Source organism: Chiloscyllium plagiosum, chromosome 19 (assembly GCF_004010195.1).
Source record: "Chiloscyllium plagiosum isolate BGI_BamShark_2017 chromosome 19, ASM401019v2, whole genome shotgun sequence".
Taxonomy (NCBI): domain Eukaryota; kingdom Metazoa; phylum Chordata; class Chondrichthyes; order Orectolobiformes; family Hemiscylliidae; genus Chiloscyllium; species Chiloscyllium plagiosum.
The window spans coordinates 48294745-48318927 of record NC_057728.1 but is presented as its reverse complement, the minus strand read 5'-3'; the positions used below and the strand labels follow the sequence as shown (position 1 = coordinate 48318927).

The window sequence follows — 24183 nt, the reverse complement described above, 5'->3', positions numbered from 1 at the left end:
AAGGCATATGGCGTACTGGCTTTTATTGGTTGTTTTCATTGGAGAAAAGAAGGTTTAGGGGTGACTTGATGATTAGGGGTTTAGATAGGGTTGACCATGAGAACCTTTTTCCATGTATGGAGTCAGCTATTACGAGGGGGCATAGCTTTAAATTAAGGGGGGGTAGATATAGGACTGAAGTTAGGGGTAGGTTCTTCACTCAGCGAGTCGTAAGTTCATGGAATGCCCTGCCAGTAGCAGTGGTGGACTCTCCCTCTTTATGGGCATTTAAGCGGGCATTGGATAGGTATATGGAGGATAGTGGGTTAGTATAGGTTAGGTGGGCTTGGATCGGCGCAACATCGAGGGCCAAAGGGCCTGTACTGCGCTGTATTCTTCTATGTTCTATGTTCTATGTTCTAAGTACTATTCAGAATATTCCAGCTGTGGTCTGACTAGCGCCTCGTATAGTTTCAGTCAGACTTCCCTATTTTTATACTCCATTCCCTTTGAAGTAAAGGCCAACAGTACATTCACCTTCGTTATTGCCCACTGAACTAGGTGCAGGCTTTTTGTGATTCATGCACGAGGAACCACACATCCCTCTTTCTGCAGTCTTCCTCTATTAAATGCACTTCCCAAAGTGCATAACCACATACTGGATTCCATTTGCCAAGCTTTTTTTCACTTGCGTAGTTTGTGCTTCAGTAGACACTTTGTGCCATCCTCACGACTCGCCTTCCCTCCTATTTTTGTGTCATCACCTTGCCATTCCTAACACTGAAATTACATCACCCAAGCTATTAATATATACTGTGTCATCAACACTGATTCCTGTAGCACTCCACTTTGTTGCAGATTGCCATCCTGAAAATGCCCCTTTATACCAACTCTCTGTCTTCCATAGTTATCCACTTCTCTATCAATGCTAATATATTGCCCTCATTACCTCTTTATGTAATAGCCTTCTGTGTGATCCTTTAGTAAATGCCTTTTGGATAGCCAAATGTTTTAAATCCACTGGTTCCTTTTGCTTATCCTGCTTGTTGCCTCCTCAAAGAACTATAATAAATTTGTCAGGCATGCTTTCCTGGTCATGAAGCATGCTGACTCTGCTTGATTCAATTGTGTTTCTATATATTGTGTTTCCTTTATAATAGACTCTAATATTTCACCAATGATGGACATTAGCTAAGTGGCCTATAGTTAGTCTTTTTGTCTCCCTCTCTATTTGAATAAAGTGTTACATTATTTTCCTGAATCTAAGGATTCTTTCTGGTGTATCCATTACCTCTGCATCTACTTCCTTTAAGATTCTAGGATGCAACCTATCAGCTCCAGGTGACCTTTTGGCCTTTAAACCAATTAGTTTCAAGAGTACCTTTTCTCTAATAATAGATATTGTAATTATTTCCTCTCCTCTTTCGCCCCTTAAATATTTAATTATTTGGGAATGCTATTAGTGCATTCTACTCTGAACACTGATGCAATGTGTTTATTCAATTCCTTTGCCATTTCTTGGTAATCCATTATTATTTCCCTAGACACATTTTCAAAGGGGTTATTGTTCATTTTAGCCTCTTTTCCATTTTTAAAGAAAATTAAAGAAGCTCTTACTGTCTGCTTTTATATTGTATAGTTTATCCTCATAAATAATTTTTCCCTTTTTTTGATAATCTTTTGTTGGATTTTACTACTTTCCCAATCCTCTTGTTTACCAGTACTACAATCTTTGTTGCATTCAATTTTTTTTCACTTTGATACTATCTTAAATTCCTCAGTTCACCACTGTCAGCGTTTCCCCATCTTAGATTTTTTCTTCCTCACTGCGATATATACTTATTGTGAGTCTTGAACATTTTCTTAAACACCTGCCATTGTTCTTCAGCTGTCTTTCGTGCTAAACTCCTTCTCCTATTCTCTCCAACCAGCTCACCCCTCATCCCTATCTAATTGCCTGGTTTTACATTTAACACAGATGTTTCTGACCCAATTTTCTCACTCGCAAACTGAATGCTACCACATTGTGCTATTTCCCTTGGGATCTCTTACTCTGAGATCATTTATTAAACCTGCCTCATTACACATTATCAGATCCAAAATAATCTGATCTATAAGTTGGATCTACAACTCATTGTTCTGGGAAACTATCCCAAATACAATCTATGAATTCTTCCTTATGTTTGTCAATTTGTTTTTTTTTAAATGAAATAAATATTAAAGCCACCCATGTGATACATTTTTTATATGTCCTCATTATCTCATGAGCTATTCTCTGTCCTGCTGAACAGCTGCTGCTAAGAGGCATATAGACTACTCCCAGCAACTCTCCTTTCTCTTTGTTATTTCTTACTTGTGAGAGGCAATCCTATTGAATCCGACTGTATTCTAACAGATGAAAGGCTTAACAGACAATCAATTTTTCAATGTATAATTTCAGTTACATCACACTGTAAATTTTTGCTATAAATTCTGTGTTACGATCGAGCCCTCCACTACCACCTGATGAAGGAGCATCACTCCAAAAGTTAGTGTGCTTCCAATTAAACCTGTTGGACTATAACCTGGTGTTGTGTGATTTTTAACTTTGTACACCCCAGTCCAACACCGGCATCTCCAAATCATGACTATTAAATCATATAAGCGTCTGAGGGGGCTTGAAAGGATATTTCCCCTCATGAAGGAATCTAGAACCAGGGGAAATAACTTAAAAATAAGCCAGCTCCCCTTTAAGACAGAAAAAAAGGAATTTCTTCTCTTGAAGTGTTGTTAGTCTTTAGAATTCTCTTCTAGAGAGAGCAGTGAAAGCTAGGTCATTCTATATATTCAAAGCTGGTTAGATAGATTTTTGAGCTACGTGGATTTGAAGGTTTTGGGGACAGTTAGGAAAGTAGAGTTAAAGCCACAATCAGGTTTACAATGGTCATAAAAAAAAGCATGAAAGAATTTAAATGGTCTTTGAACATACATATGGATAATGATAGAATGGTGTAGGTTAAATGGGCATCAGATTAATTTCACAGGTCAACACAACATCTATTAACTGCGGATGCTGGAAATCTTAAACAAAATAGAAATTGGTGGAAAATCTGAGCAGGTCTGGCAGCATCTGTGAAGAGAAATCAGAGTTAACATTTTGGGTCCAGTGACACCTCCTCAGTCCTGAAGCGTTAACGCTAATTTCTCTCCACAGATGCTGCCAGACCTGCTGAGATTTTCCAACAATTTCTATTTTGTTAATAATGGTCACGTTGAATAACAGAGAAGGCTCAATAGACCAAATGTTATACTTTTGCTCTTATTTCTTATGAACTTTATATTTCTTAAACTAATAGTTCTTCAGTGTGAATCAAACCAAAAAAGTTATCATCTTCTGACTATCTTCTTACTCCAATAGAGTGAGGAAATGAAATCTGTGTCTTCCCCGTTATAGTTAATTTTCATCCATGCTTATTGATCGGGTGTTTCTGGTGGAATGGGACACTCCACACAATGTTCACTATTTCTCTCCCTTATTTATTTCAATTTAGGCAGTTATTGCTGGGAGGTTCCCATTTTCACAGGCCTTTGAATTGTTGTACACTTGGCTAGCAGCTTTGAGTGCAAAATTGTGTTTCCAAAAAGTAAATGTCTTAATGGCTAAAACAATAGGAAGACTACAGGCCTGATGTTAAAGAACATCACACCGTAGACTTCAAAGCTGGACCATAAGGTTTATTCAAAGTCTTTAGCCCTCAAATATCTCTGCAGTGTAAGGACTCAATGTGTCAGCACACTACCTTTCAAGTACATCCAGTTACAATTTTCCTTCCAAATGTCAACTGTGCTCATTTAAAACAATTTGGATAGTGTAGAATATTACATTGTGAATATAAATCTCTTTAAAAATCAAAGTAATTAATAAAACAAAATCATATACAGATTTGTATTTACTTACAACATAAATTTTATAATAAGTAAAATAAAATACATAATCCATCAATTTTAAAAATATACATAATATAAGAAATATTTATTTGAAATATATACGTATATACAATAATCTCTAATACAATTAAATTACAAATTACCCAAAATGAATACCAGGCAAATAAATTATGCACAGCATGAAATGCCAGACCTAGTATTTACTTAGTGCATCTTCAGCAGTACTGCAGATGAGGTTCATTACATCGGAAGACAATTTCACTACATTCTTCAGTGCCGTCCAAATAGAAAGTCTATGGAGTCAGCAAATGTAAAGAACTATTAGTCATCATTCTCTCCATATTTAGAAATATAACTCCACATTTTCTCATTGTGTCATAATTACTAATCACTGATAATGCCTTCTGAGAAATTACTGGAAAATTATCCATTACTTCCTAACCTGTAATGTCACTTTTATTGAAATTTGCACATGCGATATAGCTGGCTATGCCAGCATTTATTGGCCATCCACAATGCCCAGAGAGCACTCAAGTGTCAACTGCATTGCTATGGTTTTGAAAGTGACATGGAGGTCAAATTTCCTTCAGACTTACTTCCTTAAAGCATATTTGAAACCACTATTTTTTAAAAGTGCCGGTTGACATTGCTCATGCGGTCACCATTATGCTAGCTTTTTATTGCAGATTTATATTGAATTCGGAGATGCCGGTGTTGGACTGGGGTGTACAAAGTTAAAAATCGCACAACACCAGGTTATAGTCCATCAGGTTTAATCAAAAGCACTAGCTTTCGGAGCGCTGCTCTTTCATTAGCCACCTGATTCTTGACAAAATTAAATTAAATTAAATTAAATCTCAGTGTGTCATGATGAGCAGTCAGTAGGTCAAAATTTATCTTACAGTTACAGTTATCCAATCAGAGCAACTCTTGGTGTTTAGTTGGCATTACAGAATGGGCCTCATAACATAAATTGGGACAAAAGCAGAGTAAAATAAAACAAAAAAGAACTGCAGATGCTGGAAATCTGAAACAAAAGTAGAATTGCTGGGGAAACTCAGTATGTCAGATAACATCAGTCAACTTACTGACAGATGCTGCCGTACCTGCTGAATTTCTCCAGCAATGTTCAGTTCAGTAATATAAAACGAAAGACAAGAAAATCATACAAGTTACATCATATTATATATTATTCATCGTTATAATGTTGGAAATATGGCAGCCAACATTGGCACAGTAAGCTTCTGCAAATAAATGACCAAGACATTTGTTTTTACTGTTGTTTGAAGGACCATGGAGGCTAGGATTCTCCTACTATTCCATACATTTCACACTCCACCATGAAAATCACTTTTACCTGTTTTCTGTATGAGGCTGCCACCTGAGCTGGTTGTTTTGGCCTACCTATCTCCATGCAGCCTGGTTTTCCTCTCACTCAATGTCTTTTTTTTCCTCTTTTCTCTGAGGTGTTTGGAAACATTCTCTAATTTTGGCACAACATTTGTGCTACATTGTTGGTGTATTCAGTTGAGCAAATGTTTATTGGAAGGATATACTCAAAACCTTTGTCTGCCATTCATATAAGTGAGTGATCAAAACATTTCTAGATTTATGGTGAAAACTGGAGATGGAAACAATCTGTTTTCTTGAACTCTGGTTAAGTGCGTATCAGTATAGTGACTACACTGGGCCAATTCTGAAGAGGCTAACATGCTTTTCTTATACTTAAAGTCCTATTTAGCACAGTCATTTGTACTAATTCCATCAGGTGTTACTTCCTGGAAAATATTTCCTGTCAGCAGATAATGAATCCACCTACTTTCTGCCTCCTGGCTGTTCCATATTGATATAGTTAACCAGAAACAAGAGTGAATTGGTGATGAGATAGGGCAGATGGACATTTTGACATATGCAGGAGAAGAAGTAAAGATTATTTTTTATTTCCTTAATCTAGTATCCATCCCACCCATCACAGGCAATCGTTTGATTAAAACTAGCAGTTCAGTTCCAAAGATGCAGCAGTGTGAACAGTTTTTAAATCTGCTGAAGGAGAACAAACTCAACCTGGATTCTTGGTCAACTGGCAATAATACAAAAGGATGATTGTGTAGTTGATCAGCAATTCCTCTAAATCTCCATGACCAAATTTCTCAGTAACTGTTTCATAAATGCAGCAAGAAAACCATTTCAAAGGCAGGATCAAAACCTTTGTGAAGTCCTGGACAGATCAGAGCGAGGGCATATTTATCAACATTTTGTACAGTGTCAGGTAGGCCTTTCTCTTTGAGACTGTTAAGAGTAATAATGGCAGTTTATGCTGTGTCTCATTGGAACATGGTGGTGACTACCTCAAGATAGTTCCATAGAATATTTAAAACAACTAGATAGAAAAAAACTTACATTCCTATAGCCTGGCAACACTCAAGTATATGATAACCTTGGGGAACTAACTGTCTGTGTGGCATTTGCATGTCCTTCCCAACACCAACAATGTAGCACAGACTCACACTGTCTGTGTGAGTTTCTGCCCGCTGCTCCAGTTTCCTCCCACAGTCCAAAGATGCACAGGTTAGGTGAACTGGCCAGGCTAAATTATCCAAAGTGTCTAGAGATGTGTAGGCTAAATAGGTTAGCCATGGGAAATGCAAGGATAGGGAAGTGGGGTGTGGGTCTGGGTGTGATGCTCTTTGGAGGGTTGGTGTAGACTTGTTGGGTTAGGCTGTGGGGATTTACTGTTTGAATTGATGCCATCTCACATAGGCTTAGCAAATGATTTTACTTGATAAAACACTGGTACTTCTGTTAAAATGAACACCAAAACCCCTTAGTGTAATGCCTGCAAAACAACTCACATTGGTCACTAACTCAAATAAATAGAAAATAACTGAATACTTTTCAATAAACAAAATACAGAGTTTTCCATGGAATAGTTACCCCTAAGGACTATGTGCATACCTCTGTGATACTCTGGGTTGACATTCTCATATATTGGAAACAATGGATTTTCTTGTTCACCTCGTAGCTTTCTACTCCTCAAAACATCTCTTGTGCACAAATGTAAGTACGCATATTGGCACTGGAAAGAAGTACAGACATCAATGAATTTATTATCTCTCTTTGTTTTTTAATCCCCATAAAGGTTTTAAATAATTTCCTTAACACTTTGCATATTGCGTTATGGCTGGCAATCAGACTTTATTATAGATAAATATTACAGCACATTCACCAGTTTCACACATAAAATATCAGGTCAGATTTAAAAAACCTTAACACCCTTCAAATCATATCTTGTCACCTGGGATAACTTCTGTTTGTTTCCATGAAGTTTCAATTAATTGATTGACGGATCTTTTAACAATAATGAAAGGAGTTTATTATGATTGACATTCTTGTTTGTATTTACAATTTAGTTCTATACATTTGTTGCAATTCAATCTTAGATTTTTCCCTCTTCTTGGCTTTCCTTGGGATTCTGCTATTTTCTAACTGAAAAGATATTTTCCCTAATTAAGTTTTCTTTTGAAATTATTGTGGAAAATAGATCTGTGGTGATGCTGTGGACTGGAAGCAGTAAAAAGAATGTTGTTTGTCACGGCTGCTTGAATTTCACAAGATTAACAGAAATAAATTTTTGCTGTTTGCATCATGTTCCTCAGGATTTCCATATGAACTGCAGATGAACTTTTGGATCACTTCCTTGATGGCTGTTTTTGAAAATACTTTTCCCAAATGCACACAGTGTTTCTAAATTGATTTATTTGTTGTGTATCCATCACCTCTCAAAGATGGAAGAATACCAGCACAAGCATTAAATCATGAGGAAATTCGGACTAAAATATATGACCAGGTCCTAAAATCATTACCATTTTGTTTATTTTTGCCTTTATATAAATATTTGAGTCTATCTATCTTGGGCATTATGCTACATGTGCATCATGTTCAGTAAGTTTAATAATATACTGTGGCCGACATGTATTTCCATTTGGACTTTGGACAGACACAAGAAGCTTTTGCCTGAAGTAGATGGATGTTTGATTGTAATATCCAAATCGCATAGGGCTGTAGAGGCCACAACCTCAAAAAGGTTCAGCACAAACCCACAATAAAAATCCACCAAGCCGAAATGATTGCACATGAACTCCAGGCAGTTTGTTTCTCTTACATCAACTGGGTGTGGCAAATGTGACAGGAATGTAGTTCATATTGCAAGAGGAATCCTCACTATAGCTTATTATGGTAACAGTCATCTGATAGATTTGCTGCCACCACTCTCTTTCTTGATAGCATTCTCTATGACTTGCCCGGTCTAATGTGATAGAGGAAAACCAGCTGGTAGTCTAACAAAAAGAGACTCCCACCGTACACAAACTAGTTTATTATATGCTACTGACTAAGTATTTGTTTGATATACATTGTTGCTGAGATTATGAGGCAGAACCTGATACTAGATTTGTCTCCTACAAAATCCAGTGTGGTTTTTCTGCTGGGTCCATGTGACCTCTCAGCATTAATCCTTGACTCTTAGACTTGTGGATGGAGGCTGTCCCCCAGGATTGAGGTATGGCTACAGGTCTGGTCTTGGCTTCCCTAAGAGGGGTCATAAGGAACAGAGTTTGGTCAGGGATGTTTGAAGAAAGGCTCATGGTGAGGGTGGGAGGGTCAAGAGTAACCAAACTCAGGCCATGGTTGATAGAGGGAGAGTTGCGTTAATGCTCAGCAGGTTGAGGGTGCTATAGAGGTACACTGGCGGAAGGAAATGCCTTTCACTTTATGAATGTTGATTGTCTTTTCTAGAAAACTTTCAGTAGACCAAGTCCAACCAATTGTCCCTTGTACTTATGGAAATTAATCTATGGAACTGAGTCCAACAGACTTGGTTGCCTGGCTGTCAGTGTCTATGGTGAATCATGTCAAATCATCAAGTCTTTTGAACATGGCATTTAAGTTCTTTAAGGTCATCAGCATAGGATTATTCCCCATTCCATAGAGTGAGGAGGGGCAAACATTTTCTTTCGGGAGATGCACTTGGGTGAGTGACTGACTGCTAAGATGTCCTCAACTCTCTTGGTGTGGTACATTTAATTGTGTGCCATTACTTGGTGCAATGTTGGGACCTGGTTGCCATTATTCTGACTTGCGTGACCCTCCAGTGCTGCCTTGTTTTGCCCTTCTGGTCATTGCCATACTTGGCCCTGGACCATCCAGAGCTGGTTCCTCTTGTTCTCCACTGCAACTTCAAAGATATTCCAGGCACGGGTCCCACCCTGTCTCCCAGATGTGAACTATGCGCAGAAGGTCAGTGAAGATCTGGCCAGCACAGTCAATGTCACTTTTTGGCCCTCTTTCCTGACTTGATGATTGTGGATCAATGGGGAGCCCACTGCTGGTGTGTCAACCTCACTGGTGTTAGATGGTGATAGGTGGAGGCTGATTAAGGGTGGTATTGAGTGGCTCAAATGTAACTAAGGTGATGGAAAGAGGATTGAGGATGAGGAAGGAAGTTTAAGTGACTGGGGAGGTAATAGCTTGCAGATCTAGTGATATAGTGGGAGTGCACAGTGATAATAGTTGGAAAAGAATCAAAAGATTTGCGACTCACTTAACTAGCTGCAATGCAAAAATGGGTCATTTCCCTATTATGTTACTTTCCAATTAATTCCTGATTATGGAGCAATTGCCTGCATTCAGAGCTAATGTGCTCTTTTATATATTCAAATTTGACATGTAGAGCTGTGAATAATTATGTAAATGAGATGATCTTGGAGAATTAGATTACTAATTCTGACTTTTATTACCATTACTGCCATGATAGTTAGATTTGCATCATTTAATACTGCCATGCCACTACACAAGATTTTCACCCATGGTGTCTGACTGAGGGAACTCTTTCACAGTAAAGTCTACTGGAGATAACTTGAGACAAGTATTAAAAGAATGACATGCTAGAATTAATTTAGATTTTGCAAAGCTAAATCACACATGACAGAATTCTGTTACGGTGCTATCAAATCCCATTACCTCGGTTTGCACCATATGAACCCTGTGAAGCCTCAGGTCATAAACTGTCCCATAAATGTCGACTGAGTCTCTGACTTCCAGCTGCTGAAGGATTCTGTCTAAAGCAATAAATGTGCCTGTCCGACCAACTCCAGCACTGTGTAAGAAGAAAGAAAAATCTAAAATAAGAAACAAATAAATAAAGAACAGGACGTGGTTCAATCAATTAATATTACTGCATTCTCCTTTCACACTCAGGGACTAAATTCAAATCTAGGTCAAACTGATGGTGTCAAAAAATCTTCTCGATCACATTTTTAAAATTTGACTGATTTATGTCTAACTCGTTATGGTACAAGCCCACAAAATAATATTGTTTAAAGCTTGATTAACTGAGAGATAATCAGACATATAACCTAGTGCTCTAGAGCTTATATAAAATTACAACCTAACTTATTTCTTCTGCCACAACTGAGGTGAGGAAATTCCACTGATGGAGTAAATGACTTTCAAGCAGCTGAATGATATGCATTTAGCTTAGAAATATTTGTTGCCAACATTATATGCTTCAACCGGATATGTGTTCCACTTCCAATAAACTTCATTAACTTGATACATAGAAAATGGTATCTGTGTATAAGTAATCATTAATTAATGAAGAACTCAATTTACATTCATGGTAATATTGATACAAAAAACAACAGTCAACATTGCAACTATCTTTCCCACAATATAGCAATCTTGCCTGAAGCATCAACAGTGTCATTTGGTTTGACTTTATTGCATGGTTATAATTTAAATATTATTTTGGACAAAGGGTAAAACTGAACTTTAATCAAATTTTAATCAACCTTTTCAGATGTGTCATGACACAGCTCTGGGGCAGGTGGGACTTGAATGCAGACAGATAGGGCCACTACCAGTGCAGCACAAAAGCTCAATATCAAAATAAGCTTTAAATCTTGATTCCTCGTTTCGCCTATATTCTAATCAACCTGCTCAGTGATATTATTTGAAGCAGGTGAGACTTGAACCCAGGCCTCCTTGTCCAGAGGCAGGGACACTACCACTGTGCCCTGTGAGCCCAATGTCAAAAAAAGCTGTCAATTTTTTAAATCAACCTGTTTAGAATTACACCTTTGGAGCAAGTGCCAGGTCCAGGGATGGGGACATTACCATTGCACCATACAAGGGCTCCAAAATCAGCTATTTTTTTTAAATTTAACCTATTTTCTATTCAAACTGTTCAGAGATATTATTTCACACCTCTGGAGCAGATGTGACTAATGCCAAGCGTTGCACAGCTGGGCTTGACACATGGAAATAACGATAATGCAGGATGACAACATCTAGCATAGTCTCGGATCCTTGACCCTCAAGTTAAGAGCCCCAGTCTCTAACCAACTGAGCTTGCCAAGTTCTGTCAAAATACTGGGGGTTGAGTTAATGCAAGACACTTATTTGCAATCACACAATTTTTGTGGTAAGCGATGATTACCATGTTTCAAATTTGCCTTGATGTATTAAATCAGACAGTTGCACGTCTACCATTGAGATGCTGCTTAGTGGGCCTTTGTGGGATCCTTGTACTTAGTTTTACTGAAGGTGCGAAGTGCTCTGGCTGGCACAGAACATCACATTGCAAGATACCTCAGGGACTGATGGAAAGGACACACAGGCTCTTAAAAGCAGCCTTGTAGGCTTTGTACAGGAGGTCCCTGGGAGGACAGGTGATATGTAGCACAGGGGAAAGCCATGGCACCACCCAGCTCTCACTTTTTCCTGCAGTTGCTGGCAGTGTCCTGTCTGACATCACCTCCTCCCCTCATTCCTCTTGCAGACTCTTATTGAGCACTCAGTTTCTCCTGGTGACTTCTACACACTGCATAAAGAGACCCAGGGGAACAACTTTTAGGCAAAGCCCTCAGAGAATGTCCAGAATGAATGTTGAGAGTTTTGGTGAAGCTTTGGTGAAGCTTTGACAAAGTGTCCAAGAAAGTCTTCTGAAGAGTTCTTCAAATCTTCAGTAGTATTTAAACATGAAATGTTGATATCCCTTTAAATGCTTCAAATCCACATCACTGCTTTGTTGCATTCCCAATAGCTAGTCACTATTCCGGCACAGTATTACTCAGGATAAGCATTAGCCACCAATTTGCTGTGCAGCCACTTCAGTGAATCCTATCAGGCATTTTTAGTGAGAATCAGACCTTCAATGAGCCTCTGAGCTGCTGTTCCAAATGATAACTTCAGATTCTTTATCTTAATGGGGCTGTGCATGGACTAAACTGATGTTTCAGTTTAGCCTCAGCTCTCACAGAGGATCGCTAATGCCTGTTAAAAATTTCACCCACCACTCCAGTGCTCTATCATTTTGACAGCATTATCGCTGTAGTCAGTCATTCACTACACACAATATTTTGCAATTGAAAATATCACTCCTGATTTGTACCTGCAATGTATAACTGTGGGTCCAGAGTTTGGAGTTCTGTTAATATAATCTCTCACAGTTTGTACAAACTGGATTAAAGACTGCGTTGTTTCTGGTACACCATGGTCTGGCCAAACAGTGTAGTGAAAGTGACGAACAATTCGAGCACAATCCAATTGATCCTCCTAAATAATAAGAACAATGATCTTAACCAAGGTGTATCCATGTTATAATAAGAATTGATATGTTAATGACAGGATGATATAACACTGACATCAGCAATCACTTGCTACAGAGAGAAGTTGGAAAAACATGTACTTCAGAAATTACTGTAATATATGAGCGACTAAAGAGTTTGTACAACTCCTGATTGCCAGACAATGGTCACTCTAGGTGAGGCAGTGGTTTTGATGCAGTAGACTAAGAATTCATTTAGTACAGTCGAAAGAACTCATCTTTCTGCATGGCAGGGCTGAACTTTGGGGTCTGAAACCTTGTGGTAGCTCCACAGAGGATGAGCCAGGCAGATCAAATATTGGGTATTGTAAGGAGCCACAATGATTGTGGGGGAGGGGGACACACACACACACACACACACACACACACACAGCCTGAGGGTAAACATAGGGGTGGATAAGGAGACAGGACCTCATTGAACTACCATAGCCAGTATGAGAATTGAACCCATGTCGTTTGCTTTATTCTGCATCACACCCTAGTCAGCTAGCCAACTGAGCTAGCTACAAACAAAAACCGAAATTGCTGGAAAATCTCAGCAGATCTGGCAGCACCTGTGGAGAGAAATCAGAGTTAATGTTCCAGTTCTGAAGAAGGGTCACTGGACCTGAAACATTAACTCTGATTTCTCTCCATAGATGTTGCCAGACATGCTGAGATTTTCCAGCAATTTCTGTTTTTGTTCCTGATTTCCAGCATTCACAGTTCTTCAACTGAGCTAACTAACCCCACTTTTCAAACATTAGTGGCAGTAGGTCAAACCAGCTCCTCTTCATTACAAAGGCAGTGATTAAATAAGCTGTATGTAAATAAATGTAGAACACTGAGAACTTGGTAATGGAACATAAATACATTTACATTTGACATCTGAAAAGGTTAGAGATGGAAGTTGAAATATAAACAATTTAATTGACTAATATTTTCTAAAAAGACATTCAAAGAAGCTTACGTTGCAAATTTTAAATTCTCTGATTGTCCATTCAGGTAAGACTGATTCTGACAGCATCTGAACAATGAGATCTCCATAATATAAAGCATCAAGGTCAAAGGGCCAGTAATGATCACATTTTACCTGGACATGAAAACATATAAAAGTGTCACCAGCATTAAAGTTGCACAAAAGGCAATTGACCACCTCAAGTTTTGAATTAAACACAAAAACCTCTCCTTCAATTTCCATTGGGTGCTGTTGAAACTTCAAAGAAATGACAGTAACTAATGCAGTTTCTCTGGGTTTGCATTGACAGTGAAAACAGGAAACTGCCAAATCAACAAGGAATTTGTAAAAACTTGTCATCAGAAAATGGATGTCGCTGTCAAGGGTGACATTTTCTAAAGTCATGGAGATGTACAGCACGGAAACAGACACTTTGGTCCAACTCATCCATTCCAATCAGATATCCTAAATTAATCTAGTCCCATTTGCCAATATGTGGCCCATATCCCTCCAAACCCTTCCTATTCATATACCCATCCAGATGCTTCTTAAATGTTGTAATTGTATCAGCCTCCACCACTATCTCTGGCATCTTATTCCAATAACGCATCACCCTCTGTGTGAAAAAGTTGCCCCTTAGGTCCCTTTTAAATCTTTCCCCTCTCATCTTAAATCTATGTCCTCTAGTTTTGGACACCCCTACCCTGGGAAAAAGAACTTGGCTATTCACCTTATCCATACCCCTCAATTTTATAACTCACTTTAAGGTCGCCCCTCAGCCTACAATATTCCAGTGAAATTAGCCCCTATTCACATCTGTAAACATCCATGACAGATTCCTAGTTGCACTGAAAAAGTAATTATAAATCTTTCCCTCTTTTGATACAAAGAATTGACGGGTTAGGCTACTTCAGAGGGCAGTTAAAAATAAACAAAATAAAAATAGAAAATGCTAAAGAAATTCAGCCAATCTGGCAGAATCTGTGGATAGAGAAACAAAGTTAAGATTTCGACTTCAAAGTCCCTTCTTTGGAACTCCTTTCTATCAAGAGCTTTTATTAAAGCCAGATATACAAGCCAGATATGGTAAGGATAGCAAGCTGCTTTTAAAGTAAAAGTTGGATTTTTAGAACAATCCTATACATTTGGGATCACTTTTACAGGTACCAATCAGCCTTTTCAATTTCAGATTTCTTTTCACTGAGAGTTTTAAAACTGTCATGGTGGGATCCCAATGACTGTTTTGTGAATTATTAGTCCATTTCAGGAACCAAACTGTAGATTAAGGGTGAATTATCACCTTATTCTAAGAATAGCTAATGAACACATGCAAAGGGTGTTATGATTTGGAGATGCCGGAGTTGGGCTGGGGTGTACAAAGTTAAAAACCACACAACACCAGGTTATAGTCCAACAGGTATAATTGGAAACACACTAGCTTTCGGAGTGCCGCTCCTTCATCAGGTGATAGTGGCCACTACCACCTGATGAAGGAGCGTCGCACCAAAAGCTAGTGCTTCCAATTAAACCTGTTGGACTATAACCTGATGTTGTGTGATTTTTAAAAGGGTGTTATGTTAGTGTGATGTCAGATCACATGGAACGCAGCCTGCATGTAGAAAGCTGTGGAAGCATGTTTTTTTTTATTATGTCTTGTAAGTTATTATGTTAATAAAATTTGTTAGTTCTCTCATGAAAATGTGGTCAAGCCACTACATTATTTACTGTCCCCTGTCATGCTTTACTGTACATACAAGACAGACCATTCATATAACATTATTCATAAACAATTTTGAAAGGAATACTGAAAAAAAATTGTTACATCATGGGGTAAACCCTCCTGCTAATTTAAACCAGCAACACAGAAAAGTTTGATCCCGTGCAGTAATCTGTGAAAATTTGAGAGACCAAGAACTATTTAAAGTAAAAATTAAGAACTTTATTTCTCAAAGTATAATGGAGAATAATTAATTAACAACTATTTACAATTCCTTTCTCTAATATATCTTTTACTTTCCCTTCTATAATACTAGTCCGATAAAACACCCTGATTAAGATTTACTGAAAAATTCAAATTTCAAATCCAACCAGTGGTTGAATCTTCTCTTTATATCTTCCTCTGTAGATTTTCTCTCCTGGTTGGTATTGACATTTTCCTCTGTGCAAACCCCTTCTCTAGACAGGTACCTCTTAGAGTGTTCCGACCAACAGCCTCTATCTGTTGGTCTTTTGGCAGTTCTCCCCCAGCTGTTCAATTTTTCCTGACCTTATACCCCAAAGCATCAGATTGTTTCATTGGTTTTTAATATTGTCAATATACTAAACTCAAACTTGATTGGGGGTTGGGTTTTTTTGCGGTATAATTTAAACTGATAGGCCACATTCAAATTTGTTTTTGTCTCCAGGCAACCAGCCACCCTATCGCTGGACCATAAGGTTACATTATATCTTGTTCAGAACTCTTGGTGCTGCCAGGTAGTTCTGCTAGCTTTTAACTTTCTTAAAGGTACAGTACACCCACGTCTTCGTAACAAAATGCTTACCCTTCCCTTTTCTACACATTGTGTGACCATCGCAATATTATGAACATTTTGTTCCCAGACCATTTTCCAGAAGTCATCTTTAGTGCCTGGTAGAGGGCCTTGTGTGGCAATGTACTCCCTTCGGAAATTACAACCCTAAAATTCCAAAAAAACAGATAACTTTATACATAATGAAACCCATGAACTAAAATCTAAATGATATTCAAATACGGAAAATAACTAAGGAGTATAAAACAACTGTATTGAAATAAATGTTCAGCTTACTGGTATATAGCTGGCATTGATGTAGTCTGAACAAGGGTCATCATCAATGTAAGTTAACTTCACCCTCGTTGAGTCATCTGGTTGCAAACAATAACAGGACACATGAAAGATATCAAATCATTGTTTTGCACCTGAATATTGATTATACTTTAAAAATCACAACGGTGTTTAACATATACAGCGAAGAAGATAATTTAACCTAAAATGCTAAAATGAAGCATGTCTTCTCAACATTACTTTACTGCTTACTTCCCATACCCCTCAATGTCCTGACACTCCATAATCTACTTCTTCCTTGAATACATTGCATCCAGAATCGTCTGCAGTAGAGACTGCCAAATGCTCTGAATGAAGACATTTCCCCTCATCTCAGTCCTAAAACATTGATTTCTTATTGAGGTTTCATTGGGTGCTTCACTCTCTTGTTGAAAAGGTGGACCTATCTTCCAAATCAATTCCCCTGGAATGGAAATCCTGGCTGGCAAGAGTGCTGGTCAATCAGAGGTCGGCAGTTCTCGCAACTCAACAGCACCAAAGTGAAAGCAATGGCTGCTGTCAGAAGAACACCCGATATTCCAAAGACCAAAGTCTCAGGCCTTTTGGGGGTTGAAGGTCACATGGAGAGGGAAGGGGGCTCACCCTGGCCACCCCTGTCTTATGTCTGTGTAGTCCTTCAATCCTGTACAAATGAGTGCAGGTAGAGGGTCACCTTCCCCCCAGAACCCTCAACTGTCAGCTTTTCTGCATTGGGTTACTGGTTGGATGGACCACCTCTTTTACATCTCACCTGTAACTGAGATGCTTGCAGGAATCAATCCTTTCATGGTCATTCATTGACACCAAGGAGCAACAACTGGCAGTGAGATTACTTACAGTGTGGAAACAGGCGCTTCGGCCTAACAAGTCCACATCGACCCGCCGAAGCGCAACCCACCCAGACCCTTTCCCCTACATTTACCTCTTCAACTAACAGTATGGGCAATTTAGCATGGCCAATTCACCTAACCTGCACATTTTTGGATTGTGGGAGGAAACCGGACCACCCAGAGGAAACCCACGCAGACACGGGGAGAATGTGCAAACTCCACACAGAGAGTCGCCAGAGGCAGGAATTGAACCCAGGTCTCTGGCGCTGTGAGGCACTGTGCCACCGTGCCGCCCACTTAGAACATACTTCAGACTGAGATGGAGAGGTGATGGGGCTCTGGAACGCCACCATCCTGCCTCATCATGTTCACTTCCTGCCCCCAGGATCGCTGTCTTTGGGACATGAAGATTCTGCCCCAAAGGGATTGTACACTGTGTTCTATATTTCAGACGCAGAGGTGCTATCAATTGAGCTGAGATATTTAGAGCATATTAACCCAGTGTTTACAGCAAACTATACAATCAAGGTCTGAAATAAATCAACTGCTATGCTTATCATATCAAACTGCAAGTATCAGATCTCTGCGTAAATCAACCATTGTAGTAGCAAAATACTCACAAGACTTATTCTAAATGACAGTATTTCAATCACCTGTTACATATCTCTCCTAATGATAACTGGTGTTTTACACTAAAACTCAACATTTAAATTGCTCCACAGTTTATGCATCCTCGGAGTAATGACCCAGCAGACAAATGGTTAAATAAGTAAGTTTGCCAGTGAATCTGCTGCACTCCGGTCCTCAAACTATAAAATATTTCTGAATTGGTTAACAATAAACTCCAGACCGAGTGCACCGTCTGTAAAAGCTGGTGACATGAGAAATGTTGCACTTACAAGGCAGAATATTGTTGTATCGATTTTTCCCTCTATTTTCAGGTAAAACTGCTGTGTCAAAAGACTGGTTTCTTCCAACATCTTTTAAATCCTTTCAAAGGGAAAGCAATAACTCAGTCTAATGTGGTCTTTGAGTTTTTCTCATTTACGTTACGTCTCATCACATGGAATCAAGTAAATATGTTTGAAATATTTCTGAATAGATAAAAGCTGCCAGCCCACCTCATATTCCTCAGACAGAAGATAGCTGGAATCTGCTTGAAGTTTGGTAAATTGAGTTTCAAACTGGCTGGTCTTAATTTCTCTGAAATGAATTTGGCAGAGTTCACTTAGGAGAAACGACATAAATTGTAATTTCAATAAACATGCCGTGATTCAGATGTCTAGGATAAATATTATTCGAACAAACCTGGAAATTGGAGGTTGCCTGAAAAAAAAGAACAAGGAAGCCCCAGTGAGCACATTAACTTTGAGCGTTTTTGATTTGAAAAAGGAAAATATTTACAGTGTTGTAGAATCAGAAAGTTCTTACCTCCCCTGTACAAGAGGAACATTGACAGATGATGGCCTGTCTTTTGCCTTTGATGCGGGTTTCGATTCAGAACTCCTGCAATCACAAATAGATTGAACAAGAACACAAGAATGTTTAGGAAGAGGAGAAATGATCATTGCCCAACAAGCCTCCTACCTTCCAACCTTACTAAACTTAAGATCATTCAAAAGACTACTGTCTGTGTGCTACTCACATCAAGGAACTTTTCCTTATCACACGATACTCACTGAGCTGCACTCGCTCCCAGTCATCTCGATTTTAAAATGACCATCCTTTCCAAATCTCTCTCTGATCTTGCTCCTTCTTATTTCTGCCATCTCTTTCAGCCCCCACAACCCAGGAGATCTCTGTGCTCCCTTAACGCTATTGATTGCCTATGCCCCATGCTTTGTAATTCCCTCTCTATTCCTCTGCACCTTGCTTCCTTCCTTTAAGGAACACTGTAAAACCTACTAATTTGTCTAAAGTTTTTAGTCATCTTCCTGCTCAGTGACATACTTTCATTTGTAATATTCCAGTGAAGCACCGTGAGATATTTTAGAATTACAGAATCCCTACAGTGTGAAAGCAGGCCATTCAGCTTGCACAGACCCTCCAAACAGCATCCCATTCAGACCCAAACTCCCTTCCTTATCCCTGTAACCTTGCACCTTCCATGGCCAATCCATTTAACCTGCACATCTGTGGACTGTGCGAGGGGAACAGAGCACCTGGAGAAAACACACACAGACACAGGGAGAATGTGTAAACTCCACACAGCCAGTTACCCAAGGGTGGAATCAAACCAGAGTCCTGTCACCGTGAGATAGCAGTGCTAACCACTGAGCCACCACGCTGATGGCTTTTTATCAGGTTAAAGGTTTTTATCAGGTAGCTTCTATCAGGCTGAAGGTACTAAATAATTACAAGTTGACAGATCAAATCTGCCTATCCAACTTTGCATTATATTCTTCAGCTCTGCATCCAGAAACTCATCCAACTGGTTTGAACCTATTTATTCTGACAGTGTGATCTTCCTCAGTAAATTATTAATTACTCCGCATTTCTTGTTAGGCTTTGTTTCTGAAGGTTTGACCCGGTTTCTCCATTACCGGTCTTTGTAATTTCTATCTTGTCTCCTTTGACGATTGAAACTCTTACAGTCTGAGTGATGTTCTTGGATTAACATTGTGAATTACCTTCACAGCCCAGAAAGTTTCAACAAAATTTAATTAGAATAGGTTAGAAGTTTGGAAGCTTACAATAAGGCTGATAATTTCTTCGGAGTTGCTCTTGCCTTGCTTACTTTTGGAGGAAGGGCATAAACATGGAGATGACATAAACATGCTTTTTGCTACACCTCCTGGAAGTTACATTGGTGGAGTGGGAGCAGCTTCAAGAAGATTCACAGCTAATTTAAACAGTATAACAATTAACTCTAAGTCAGTAGCAATAATTAAACAAATGTAATGGACCTCAAATACTGTAAGCCCAAATAGAACGTCAATGGAATAAACTTTACCAGTTTTGATACAGAGCATAATCTGCTAAGGGAGTAGAGAGATAAACATTTATACCACAGAGTCCCACAATGCAGCAACAGACTAGTCAGGAGTCAGGTTCCCCATAGTTGTTTACAATCCACTGCTTTAGCAGCATTACAGTGGAAATAAATGCAAGAAAATTTCCAATGCATGTATGGCAATGCCAAGCCAATGGAATGAAGGTTAGATCTGAGGAATTCCATGAGATAACACAAGGAGTTTCAGACTCTTGAATGGATCAATATGAAATGCCAAATTTGTCACAAAACTGAAATTACTCACGCTGGCTTCACTTTCCTCCTGCAAACAATTATGGCCATGACTGAAATCAGGACAACAATAAGGCATACACCAGCACTTGCTCCTTCGATGACACCAAGAAGAGGTTCTGAAATCAGGACACAAACAGCTATTATCTACTGTACCTGGATGCATGCAGATTGAAAGCTATAATATGTGTTGAATAATCTATTGGCAATCTTCTGAGTTAGTAGAAGCTAAGTTTAAAAGGTTTGTCCCACTGTGGAGTTTACAATGGTGCACATAAGCCAACACCTACCTGCCTCAGTAGTGATAGGCATTGAGAAGTAGGTATCTGAATACAACGGATTGCTCATATCTTCATCAAATAGCTGAGTGAAGGCACGCACACTGATTCTGAAAAATAAAATCCATAGGTTATTTTTTGTACACTCATGAAATTTTCAAATGTTTTGCCAGGATATGGAGTAAGAAACACATCCTTCCTAGGGATCTGACCTGTATGACGTTCTAGATTTTAAAGGTCCATCACAGAATGTTTTCTGATCCTTCTCACACTTCCCTCCCAGCCTGTCCATCTGAGCTCCAACTTTTATTTCAAAGTTCTGCAATGTGCCATCAGGATTTTCTGCGCATTTGCTTGAGAAATAATTTGTCTGATAGTTTCGGACTGAGCTGTTCTGTTTGTATTCCAGGTAAGATGGCAAGGGGTGCTGTTTGGCTGGCTTTGTAGTTTCGGTACCTAAAAACAAAACAAGTTAGTCATGGTAAAATAAAGTACATTGCATCACCTCAGTATGTCTTTGGCGAAGAGGACAATCCAAAATATTAACTTTTTTATAGATCCCAATGGCCTTTATGTGTATTTCCAGCATTTGCTATTTTTGATCCAAATTTGAAATTTTTTTCCTGCTTTTCACATCCTCATTCACGAAAAACTTGGCTAACTGTGGCCTTGGTCAAATCAAATAGTATTCATCCATCACCCTGCGCTTTCTGGTTAACAACAGCTCGCGATGATTTGTCAGTAGAAGCTACATCTATTTGTGTTCCGATAAGGAATAATTGGTCTGAATGCAAAGGTGATCATCAAACTGCTGAAATGGGGCCAGTGGTGTTAATCATTGGCAATAGATGTCTCTAAACCAGAATGCATCTGCGCAAGTACAGTCAATGTCATTACACATTTAAAGAATGAGAAACACAGGCCTGCAACTGCACTTGCCTGCATACAAACAACTGTGGAGAGCTCTTGTAACAGTGGTAACGTCCTTGCCTCTGAGCTTGGAGGCCTGTGTTCCTTTCCTAATGGCAATGTATGTCAACCTACAACACATGCACTGCAAGGACTCAAGAGGGCAGCTCACCACCACCTTAGGGATGGGCAACAAATGCTGGCCATATCCCATGAGAGAATTAAAAAAGGCACCTGTGAAGCTGACGGTAGGAACTGAGGGTGCCAGTTGAATGGGGAATGGAAATGGTGCGGTGGAGGGCTGTCTGGATAACAGAGGAAGGAAAATCACCTTGTTCAAAATAGGTGGACATCTGAAATGCTCGGGAGTGGAATGCAGCAGAGGCAGAGGAATTGGGAGAATGGGATGGAGGAGGAGGTGCGGTCCAGGTAGTTATAGGAGTCTGTGGGTTTGTAGTAAACATCCATCTAGAGACTGTCGCTGGAGATGGAAATGTCACTACCAAGCAATATTATCATGTTTTGCTCATTAAATTATTTGAAATATTAAGCATCTTGGAATTGGATGTGTTAAAGAAAAGATTAGACAGACAATTTTTTCTATCAAACTTGGTCTGAAAGTCAGGTGAATTGGGGTACTGTGTATATTTTTAGAAAAACTAACAGGACTGAAATTATGGTGCACTTCCCCAGTGGGTCAGAACAACTCATATTGTATTGAAAAAAAATGTGAAGGTGGCGAGATGAGTTTCTTTTTTAAATCATTGGTAAATGGAATCAAATGGCTAGTTTGTTTTAATGTTCTCACCCAGGCTTTATGAATGATACCAGGAAATAATCCTTTAAGCTTTTTTTGATGAAACAGGCTTCACAATTCCAGAATGATCAAGAGATTCACTTGTAGGAAAGCCCCCATGCTGCTGATGCAGTCCTCACACTATAAGCTGATACCCACCATAACATTAATTGTAACATCATGCAGGGTGGGCTGGTGATTTCCTGATCGATCCTTCTAGCGAACCAAGGCCTTAATCTAGAGCACATGTTTATAAAAGTGACTTATGGCTTTTTCAGTTCATCAGTATTAGTTAACAACACAAATCATGTCAAATGATATCTACCTTCTGATTCATACACTATGACAGTGAAGTACTTTATGGCTCCATTGACATCACTGAACCAACTACAATTAAAATTGAAATATATGGTGGATTTGGTAATGACAACTGCTTTGTCATCAACTCGGATATGTGATGGTGGAGGAGGTGGACCTGAGGGAAAAAAATACATATATACGTTATTACAACTTTTGTTGCAAACCTTTTGTGTACACTGAATAATACTGGTCAATTACAGAACTAAACTTTATTCTCATGTTTTGCTCATTAAATTATTAGAAATATTAAACATTTTGGAATTGGATATGTTAAAGAAAGGTTTAGGTAGACAATTTAAAGGCTCTGTAGTTGAATTTCTTACAACTAACAGAGAAATTACAATTGTGTGCAATTGTAAATGTTATCAATCAAAATGAATGAATGATTTTATTGTCACATGTATTTTATAGTTGAGAAAAACAATAAAGTACAGTGAAAAGCTTTTTCACTGTCACCATGATCCAGTACCATTTTGAATAGTTTTAAGAATAAGAAAATCAAACACAATTGTGTTTTCCTCTGGAGATGTTGGAGGGATCACAGTATAAAAACTGAATTATTCTAAATAGAATAATCATTAAAGATTCAATTAGAAATATGCTAATAAACACAAATGAAGTTGAAAAAAATGAAATAATGGTTTAGGGAAGGCAAAGCTACAACGTGCTGAGAGAAATTAATAATTTTGCAGGACTCTGGATTTTGTTTTCATAGGATGAAGCAATGTATGAATTGGAAGTATGGAGCCCAATAACACAACAGCAGCCAAATAGACAGAGGTTGGAATTTTACAGAAGAGTAGGAAAGGTTGAGTGAGGAAATTTATTGACCCAACAGATCTGTCTCATTCAAGAAGGTCCCCATCTGCCATATTTCTGGACTGGGGAAGGGGAAGTGGGATGGAGTTCAGCCCTGCAACTCTGGAGGTAGGCATGAGGGAAGCAGAGAGGTAGGTGTGTGGCCAATTAGGCATGCTAGGATGTCTGTCTCCATTTCCTGGGGACTGGTGCAAGTTATAAAGAATATTTTCAAACCCACAAGCTCTCATCCCTAACCCCCATCCACTGCCAGGTTATTCTCATGCCTCTCCATATTACCATGCCCCATCCATTCTCCCCATACCCTCATGTCCCTCACATACTCTCTCTCCAGTAATGATTATGTCAAGCCTCAGACATCCTTGAAACTAGCATTAAAAATAAAGCTCTGAATTACATAGAAATGCATCTTTAAAAAAAAACTGTCCATTTCGAAGATACCCTGATGTCTGCTTACAATGGATATTGGGTAATTGGCTATGGGAGATAAATGGAAGGAATGCAGAGTATGGAAGGAGGAGGGTTAAGGTTGCATGGGGGAATGGGGGCAGGGACGTGACATGGAGCATGGATGTGGATGGGGGGTTACTGGTGAG

General features: G+C 38.9%; 1 protein-coding gene across 2 annotated transcripts in view; it reads right to left on the bottom strand.

Moving 5' to 3' along the window:
* Nucleotides 1-2536: 2536 nt before the first annotated feature.
* ptprb (protein tyrosine phosphatase receptor type b) overlaps nt 2537-24183 on the bottom strand; it is a 112335-nt gene continuing 90688 nt past the window's right edge. For both annotated transcript variants that reach the window (XM_043709746.1, XM_043709747.1), the window contains 15 exons: nt 22734-22883; nt 20916-21159; nt 20716-20813; nt 20439-20544; nt 18613-18687; nt 18490-18507; nt 18303-18384; nt 18081-18171; nt 16316-16392; nt 16052-16186; nt 13521-13643; nt 12356-12519; nt 9925-10060; nt 6862-6982; nt 2537-4199 (listed from right to left, as the gene is read on the bottom strand). In XM_043709746.1, coding sequence (XP_043565681.1) covers nt 4177-4199; nt 6862-6982; nt 9925-10060; nt 12356-12519; nt 13521-13643; nt 16052-16186; nt 16316-16392; nt 18081-18171; nt 18303-18384; nt 18490-18507; nt 18613-18687; nt 20439-20544; nt 20716-20813; nt 20916-21159; nt 22734-22883 — 1643 coding nt within the window. In that variant the 3' untranslated portion in view covers nt 2537-4176. The remainder of the gene's footprint in view (nt 4200-6861; nt 6983-9924; nt 10061-12355; nt 12520-13520; nt 13644-16051; nt 16187-16315; nt 16393-18080; nt 18172-18302; nt 18385-18489; nt 18508-18612; nt 18688-20438; nt 20545-20715; nt 20814-20915; nt 21160-22733; nt 22884-24183) is intronic.